Source organism: Nerophis ophidion, linkage group LG17 (assembly GCF_033978795.1).
Source record: "Nerophis ophidion isolate RoL-2023_Sa linkage group LG17, RoL_Noph_v1.0, whole genome shotgun sequence".
Lineage (NCBI taxonomy): Eukaryota > Metazoa > Chordata > Actinopteri > Syngnathiformes > Syngnathidae > Nerophis > Nerophis ophidion.
This window is the reverse complement of record NC_084627.1, coordinates 7046580-7055446: the sequence shown is the minus strand read 5'-3', so window position 1 is coordinate 7055446 and position 8867 is coordinate 7046580. Positions and strand designations below refer to the sequence as shown.

Sequence of the window (8867 nt, the reverse complement as noted above, 5' to 3'; positions counted from 1 at the left end):
GAAAGGCGGGGTAGACCCTGGACAAGAAAGGCGGGGTAGACCCTGGACAAGAAAGGCGGGGTAGACCCTGGACAAGAAAGGCGGGGTAGACCGTGGATAAGATAGGCGGGGTAGACCCTGGACAAGAAAGGCAGGGTAGACCCTGGACAAGAAAGGCGGGGTAGACCCTGGACAAGAAAGGCGGGGTAGACCCTGGACAAGAAAGGCGGGGTAGACCCTGGACAAGAAAGGCGGGGTAGACCCTGGACAAGTCTATTGAAACCAATAAGAAGCATAGTTAGTCAATTTATTTAAAAAAATGAGGAACACAATTGAAAAGAAGACAACAAAGTTTCCAGTCAACATTATTTTGAAGACACTTTGTAAAAACATTATTCAGGCTGGAGGTCAGTGGTATCCTAGCAACAAGACACTTTGCGGGGCTTAGTGGTTGAAATGGTTGCCATGGTTATGTGCAATAAGGGGAGGGGAGTGGTCATAGGAAACAATCCAAGATGGCCGCCAGACTGGCTCAGCGAGGCTGTTACCATGGTTACTGCAGTCGAAGGTGTGTGTGGAGGCGGGGTCAGGAGCGCGCGTAGAGGCGGGGTCAGGAGCGCGTGTAGAGGCGGGGTCAGGAGCGCGCGTAGAGGCGGGGTCAGAGCGCGCGTAGAGGCGGGGTCAGGAGCGCGTGTAGAGGCGGGGTCAGGAGCGCGCGTAGAGGCGGGGTCAGGAGCGCGCGTAGAGGCGGGGTCAGGAGCGCGCGTAGAGGCGGGGTCAGGAGCGCGCGTAGAGGCGGGGTCAGGAGCGCGCGTAGAGGCGGGGTCAGGAGCGCGCGTAGAGGCGGGGTCAGGAGCGCGCGTAGAGGCGGGGTCAGGAGCGCGCGTAGAGGCGGGGTCAGGAGCGCGCGTAGAGGCGGGGTCAGGAGCGCGTGTAGAGGCGGGGTCAGGTGCGCGTGTAGAGGCGGGGTCAGGAGCGCGCGTAGAGGCGGGGTCAGGAGCGCGCGTAGAGGCGGGGTCAGGAGCGCGCGTAGAGGCGGGGTCAGGAGCGCGTGTAGAGGCGGGGTCAGGAGCGCGTGTAGAGGCGGATGAGACCGACGGCGTGCAGCTGCTGCCACAGGTGCATCTCCAGGCGCAGGTCGTGGTTGAGGAAGAAGCCCACGGCGTGATAGTGGCGGTCGTAGTAGTGGTCCGAGTACTTGGAGTAGTCGGGCGTCATGAAGCCGTAGGCGCTCACCTGTGACGACCACCCGCAAAAGTCAGCAAACAAGCAGGAGGGGGCGGGGCTAGACCTCACCTGGTCGCAGGTGTGCAGCGCGGCCAGCAGCATGACGGCGCCGGTGGAGGGGCGGTAGAGGTTCCTGTACTTGCTTCTGAGCGTGTCGGACGGGAGGAACCTGAAGGGACAGGAGAGTCCTTCACCTGCTCTGGTTGCCATGGTTACCTCCTGCCTCACCTGTTCCTGAGGTAGCGGATGAAATCGGGGTGGTACATCTTCAGCTTGGCGGCCGACACGTCCTCACCGAAGTAGCGTGATGGGCTGCGGGCACAACATGAGGTCATGTGACGCTGGCGAGGGCCAGGTGTGATGTCATCACTCACTCTTGGCCGCGCTCGGGCCCACGCTGCACGGCGCCGTGCGTGGCCGCCGCCTTCACCAGCAGATAGTCGCGGTCGTGGTCCGGCAGGAAAACGTAGCGTGTCTCCTGTAGGGGGCGTGGTAACGGCTGATGTCACGTTGCTTGAGCGTGTGGGCGGGGCTCACCTGAGAGCGCGGCGGGCCTCGGTACCCGAGGGCGGCGTAGCTTCGTAGGGAGTTGACCAGCGTGTTGGTGGAGAAGGTGTAGTGGGTGGTCCGAGCGCCCACGTCCTGCTCGAAGCCCGCCGTGATGGCGCCGTTGGTCCTGCAAGACACAACGCTGACCCATGACGTCATCGCTCGCCGCCTCACCTGACTGCGGCGGCGCCCACCTGAAGACGTAGTGGTGCTGGTCGATCTCAGGGCCTTTCTTGGAGTCCTTCAGGATCCCGCCGTTCCCCACCACGGCGCAGCGGATGCAGCGGGACGCCGCACGCCGCCACTTCCAGTCGTCCGTCATGATGCGGTTGGCGGACGAGTTGAGCGCTGCCAGCGTCTCTGCCAGCGCTGTCGGCACAACCACGCCGTTAGCGTCACGTGGCGACGGAGGGGCGGAGCTACACCACTGACCGTCAAAGTCGATGCCCGCCCAGCCCTGCGCTCCCGTGTATCGGCTCAGGCGGCGGTGCTGGTCACGCGTGGCGTCTTCGGACCACTGCAGCACCGGAATGTTCGTCAGGAAACGCCCGGCGAATTCCGTCTTTGCCACGCGGCTCCGAATGCCGCCCGGGCAGTCCTGGGAGATTTACAGCAGCAGTCACGTGACAGGAAGTCTGGTGCTCACGACCAACCATGCGTGAAGGTAACCAAGCCCCGCCCCCCTCATCACATGACCACGCCTTCTTTTACGACACATTAGCTTCCAATGGGACAAGTCACACATGACAAGTCACGTGACAAATCTTAGATGACGAGCCATACTTTGCGAGTCACATGACAAGTCACATGACAAGTCACATAAGTCACATGACGAGTCACATGACAGATCACGTAAGTCACATGACAAGTCACATGACGAGTCACAAAAGTCACATAACAAGTCACATGACGAATCACACGACAGATGACATAAGTCACACGACAAGTCACACGACAGATCACATAAGTCACATGACGAGTCACGTGACAGATCACATAAGTCACATGACAGATCACATAAGTCACATGACGAGTCACATGACAGATCACGTAAGTCACATGACAAGTCACATGACGAGTCACATAAGTCACATGACAAGTCACATGATGAATCACACGACAGATGACATAAGTCACACGACAGATCACATAAGTCACACGACAAGTCACACGACAGATCACATAAGTCACATGACGAGTCACATGACAGATCACATAAGTCACATGACAGATCACATAAGTCACATGACAGATCACATAAGTCACATGACGAGTCACATGACAGATCACGTAAGTCACATGACAAGTCACATGACGAGTCACATAAGTCACATGACAAGTCACATGATGAATCACACGACAGATGACATAAGTCACACGACAGATGACATAAGTCACACGACAAGTCACACGACAGATCACATAAGTCACATGACGAGTCACATGACAGATCACATAAGTCACATGACAGATCACATAAGTCACATGACAGATCACATAAGTCACATGACGAGTCACATGACAGATCACGTAAGTCACATGACAAGTCACATGACGAGTCACATAAGTCACATGACAAGTCACATGATGAATCACACGACAGATGACATAAGTCACACGACAGATCACATAAGTCACATGACAAGTCACATGATGAATCACACGACAGATGACATAAGTCACACGACAGATCACATAAGTCACGTGACAAGTCACATGATGAGTCACACAACAGATCACATGACAAGTCACATGATGAGTCACAAGTCATACATGAGTCATACACAAGTCATACATAAAGCACCTCACAAGTCATACATGACAAGTCACATTACAAGTCATGCATGAGGAGTCATACACAACGAATTATACATGACGAGTTACATGACAAGTCATACATGACAAGTCACATGACACGTCACAGGATGGATCACATGATGAGTTACATGACGAGTTACATGACATGTCATACATGACAAGTCACATGACACGTCACAGGATGGATCACATGACGAGTCACACATGACACGTCACAGGATGGATCACATGACGAGTCACACAAAACGAGTCACACATGACGAGTTACATGACACATCACGGGATGGATCACATGACGAGTTACATGACAAGTCATACATGACAAGTCACATGACACGTCACAGGATGGATCACATGACGAGTCACACATGACACGTCACAGGATGGATCACATGACGAGTCACACAAAATGAGTCACACATGACGAGTTACATGACACATCACGGGATGGATCACATGACGAGTCACACATGACACGTCACAGGATGGATCACATGACGAGTCACACAAAACGAGTCACACATGACGAGTTACATGACACATCACGGGATGGATCACATGACGAGTTACATGACAAGTCATACATGACAAGTCACATGACACGTCACAGGATGGATCACATGATGAGTTACATGACGAGTTACATGACATGTCATACATGACAAGTCACATGACACGTCACAGGATGGATCACATGACGAGTCACACATGACACGTCACAGGATGGATCACATGACGAGTCACACAAAACGAGTCACACATGACGAGTTACATGACACATCACGGGATGGATCACATGACGAGTTACATGACAAGTCATACATGACAAGTCACATGACACGTCACAGGATGGATCACATGACGAGTCACACATGACACGTCACAGGATGGATCACATGACGAGTCACACAAAATGAGTCACACATGACGAGTTACATGACACATCACGGGATGGATCACATGACGAGTTACATGACAAGTCATACATGACAAGTCACATGACACGTCACAGGATGGATCACATGATGAGTTACATGACGAGTCACACCTGAGTGACATGACAAGTCATACATGACAAGTCACATGACACGTCACAGGATGGATCACATGACGAGTTACATGACGAGTCACACCTGAGTGACATGACAAGTCATACATGACAAGTCACATGACACGTCACAGGATGGATCACATGACGAGTCACACCTGAGTGACATGACAAGTCATACATGACAAGTCACATGACACGTCACAGGATGGATCACATGACGAGTCACACCTGAGTGACATGACAAGTCATGCATGTCGAGGAGGACCAATGAGTGATCATGTGACCTTTGAGGTGGACTCACAGTTAGAGGCGGGACGTCTACACTCATGTAGGCGTCGCCAATGAAAGTGTCTTCAGTGGGCGTGGCCTCCCGGCGAGGCGGCGACGCAGAAGTGCTTGTAGTTGTTGTTTCCACACCATCTTGATGGCCAGCTGGCGAGGGCGTGCGCGGGGTAACAGCATGCTCGTGTGTCGGCGAGGGGGCGGGGCTTGACATGTTGCCCTTCTGGTCAAGACGCTGCGATTGGCTGCGGGTAGCACAACATTAGTCGCCATGACAACACAACATCTGGGAAAGGGGTGTGTCACCTGACCTGCTGAGTGACCGCCATGACCCCAAATGTTTGAGTGGCGTCTGCAGGTTCCCACACAGCACGTACATGCACAGCAGCGACACCGCCGTCACGCCGCCTAGCACCACACGCCTGCGGGTCGCCATCAGCAGCACCGCCTTGCTGCGTACGACTCCGCCCCCTGCGTTGACTGGCGCCACATAAGTGGGGTGTGGGCGGGCACCTCTGTGAGGGAGGGATCAAGTTTCAACCAATCAGCTTTGTCCTCGCCTCACATCTTGCTTCTACATCCTGTTTCCACACATGACCACGGCAACGCAGCAGGACGCGCCAGGTCACATGACATCCTGGTGAAAGCAGCTACTTCAATGTTAACTAACTAGTTAACTAGTTGCTCTGCCAGGCTCCTCCCCCTTCCTCTTGGACAATAAAGTCTTCTGGAGGGGGAGGGGTCTCAAATGGAAAGAATGTCTGACACTTTCAGCGGTACACACACACACACACACACACACACACACACACACACACACACACACACACACACACACACACACACACACACACACACACACACACACACACAAAGAGAGAAGGTCAAAGGTCTCACCTGGTTCCGCTCCTTCAGTCTTGAGAATTTGGACAAGAGTTCTGAGACGCTCAGCAGCTGCCAGGGCAGCCAGACTTTAAGGGGCGGGGCCTTAGTGTGGGTGGGCGGGGCCCCAGGGTGAGCTCAACAGCTGCTGGCAGTGAGCAGCCCCCTCCCACACGCCTTGTCATAAAGTCCCACACAGGAAGTTGTGGTCTTGGTTTCACGGGCGTACTATTGGTCGGGGCCTGTAGTCACATGACTTGATGAGTGTTCCTTTTGATCATCATGACATTTAACTTTCCTTCCAGTGTAACTTGAGGAGTTGACAAAAGTTGGTGGAAAAGGAATGGGCTGAAAGAGGACACGCCCCCTTGATAACTGGGTCAGAACACTCACTGGGCTTAGCTCCGCCCACTTGGTGGCACCCAAGAGAGCAGAGACTCCAGCAAGAAAAGAGTAGAGTCATCATAAACACCACAAGCAGTGTAAAATCATACAAATTTAACTTTATTCAGCGTGTAACACAGCACTGTGTGTGTGTGTGTGTGTATCTTTTTGCAGAGAGTATGTGTGTCTGTGTGTTATTTTTGTGTCTTTTTGGATGTATCTGTGTGTGTGTGTGTGTCTCTGTATCCTTTTTGGAGACAGGATGTGTGTGTCTGTGTGTTATGTTTGTGTCTTTTTGGATGTATCTGCGTGTGTGTGTGCGTGTGTTTGTCTGTATCTTTTTGGAGACAGATGTGTGTCTGTGTGTTATGTTTGTGTCTTTTTGGATGTATCTGAGTGTGTGTGTGTGCGCATGTGTGTGTCTTTTTGGATGTATCTCCGTGTGTGTGTGTGTCTTCGTCTGTGTGTGTATCTTTTTGGAGAGAGTATGTGTGTGCCTGTTTGTTATGTTTGTGTCTTTTTGGATGTATCTGTGTGTGTGTGTGTGTGTGCGAGCGTGTCTTTGTCTGTGTGTGTATCTTTTTGGAGAGAGTATGTGTGTGTCTGTGTGTTATGTTTGTGTCTTTTTGGATGTATCTGCATGTGTGTGTGTCTTTTTGGATGTGTGTGTGTGTGTGTCTTTGTCTGTGTGTGTATCTTTTTGGAGAGAGTGTGTGTGTGTCTGTGTGTTATGTTTGTGTCCTTTTGGATGTATCTGTGTGTGCGTGTGTCTCTGTATCCTTTTTGGAGACAGTATGTGTGTGTCTGTGTGTTATGTTTGTGTCTTTTTGGATGTATCTGCGTGTGTTTGTCTGTATCTTTTTGGAGACAGATGTGTGTCTGTGTGTTATGTTTGTGTCTTTTTGGATGTATCTGAGTGTGTGTGTGTGCGTGTCTTTTTGGATGTATCCGCATGTGTGTGTCTTTTTGGATGTATCTGAGTGTGTGTGTGTGCGTGTCTTTTTGGATGTATCCGCATGTGTGTGTCTTTTTGGATGTATCTGAGTGTGTGTGTGTGCGTGTCTTTTTGGATGTATCCGCATGTGTGTGTCTTTTTGGATGTATCCGCATGTGTTTGTCTTTTTGGATGCATCTCCGTGTGTGTGTGTGTGTGTGTCTTCGTCTGTGTGTGTATCTTTTTGGAGAGAGTATGTGTGTGCCTGTTTGTTATGTTTGTGTCTTTTTGGATGTATCTGTGTGTGTGTGTGTGTGCGTGTATCTTTTTGGAGAGAGTATGTGTGTGTCTATGTGTTATGTTTGTGTCTTTTTGGATGTATCTGCATGTGTGTGTGTCTTTTTGGATGTGTGTGTGTGTGTGTGCGTGTCTTTGTCTGTGTGTGTATCTTTTTGGAGAGAGTGTGTGTGTGTCTGTGTGTTATGTTTGTGTCTTTTTGGATGTATCTGCATGTGTGTGTGTCTTTTTGGATGTGTGTGTGTGTGTGTGCGTGTCTTTGTCTGTGTGTGTATCTTTTTGGAGAGAGTATGTGTGTGTCTATGTGTTATGTTTGTGTCTTTTTGGATGTATCTGCATGTGTGTGTGTCTTTTTGGATGTGTGTGTGTGTGTGTGCGTGTCTTTGTCTGTGTGTGTATCTTTTTGGAGAGAGTGTGTGTGTGTCTGTGTGTTATGTTTGTGTCCTTTTGGATGTATCTGCATGTGTGTGTGTGTGCGTGTCTTTTTGGATGTATCTGCATGTGTGTGTGTGTGTGTCTTTGTCTGTGTGTGTATCTTTTGAGAGAGAGTATGTGTGTGCCTGTGTTATGTTTGTGTCTTTTTGGATGTATCTGTGTGTGTGTGTGTGTGTGCGTGTCTTTGTCTGTGTGTGTATCTTTTTGGAGAGAGTATGTGTGTGTCTGTGTGTTATGTTTGTGTCTTTTTGGATGTATCTGCATGTGTGTGTGACTTTTTGGATGTGTGTGTACGTGCGTGTCTGTCTGTGTGTGTATCTTTTTGGAGAGAGTGTGTGTGTGTCTGTGTGTAATGTTTGTGTCTTTTTGGATTCATCTGCATGTGTGTGTGTGTGTGTATCTTTTTGGAGAGAGTATGTGTGGGTCTGTGTGTTATGCTTGTGTCTTTTTGGATGTATCTGCATGTGTGTGTGTGTCTTTTTGGATGTATCTGCATGTGTGTGTGTGTGTGTGTGTGTGTGTGTGCAAATCTGAAGGTGGGTGTTTCAGATGTGTCTGCATGTGTGTGTCTTTGTGTGTGTATATCATTGGGTGTGCACGTGAGTATGGTTTTGTGTGCGTGTGTGAGCTTGTGTGTGTCTGTGTGTGCGTTTGTTGGAGATGGAAATGTTGTGTTCTGCGGTGGAAGTCCAGTCATTAGAAAAGCGTGTTTAAAAATAAATAAAATGACAAACTTCACTTCCTGATGGGCGGAGCCTGTGTGTCCTTGATTGGGTGGTCACATGACCTGCATTCCCTACAAACATTTTCCATCTACTTCCTGCTTCCCGCCATCACCAACACGTCCGCTACTCGTCTCTCCTCCCCTCTGACGACATTCTCGAAACAAGCCCCGCCCCCTTCCACCCGGGACAGGTGACTCACGATGGCTCCACCCACCAGCAGACTTGCCTGTGCTTGTTGGAACGTCTGCAGATGTTCTCGGACATGGAGCGGGAACCTAGGCGTGGGTGGGGGGGGCGCCATAAA

General features: G+C 50.8%; 2 protein-coding genes across 5 annotated transcripts in view; both read right to left on the bottom strand.

Annotated features, from left to right (window-relative positions):
- Positions 1–265: 265 nt before the first annotated feature.
- On the bottom strand, positions 266–6128 carry st6galnac (ST6 (alpha-N-acetyl-neuraminyl-2,3-beta-galactosyl-1,3)-N-acetylgalactosaminide alpha-2,6-sialyltransferase). Of its 2 annotated transcripts, XM_061875980.1 has the most exons (11): positions 5804–6128; positions 5218–5421; positions 4926–5151; positions 2188–2353; positions 1950–2124; positions 1744–1882; positions 1581–1684; positions 1435–1518; positions 1276–1375; positions 1063–1215; positions 266–678 (listed from the first exon to the last, which is right to left on the bottom strand). In XM_061875980.1, exons 2-11 carry the CDS (start codon positions 5340–5342, stop codon positions 661–663), a joined length of 1290 nt encoding a protein of 429 aa, XP_061731964.1. In that variant the 5' UTR covers positions 5343–5421; positions 5804–6128; the 3' UTR covers positions 266–660. The 2 variants fall into 2 exon arrangements, with proteins under 2 accessions (XP_061731964.1, XP_061731965.1); XM_061875981.1 differs by lacking the exons at positions 266–678; positions 5804–6128 and having other exon boundaries at positions 704–1215; positions 4926–5141; positions 5218–5380.
- Positions 6129–6271: 143 nt separating this feature from the next.
- cep131 (centrosomal protein 131) overlaps positions 6272–8867 on the bottom strand; it is a 36108-nt gene continuing 33512 nt past the window's right edge. For all 3 annotated transcript variants that reach the window (XM_061875976.1, XM_061875977.1, XM_061875978.1), the window contains one exon: positions 6272–8867. This exon is cut by the window's right edge and continues 98 nt beyond it. The gene's annotated coding sequence lies outside the window, so the exon portion shown is untranslated.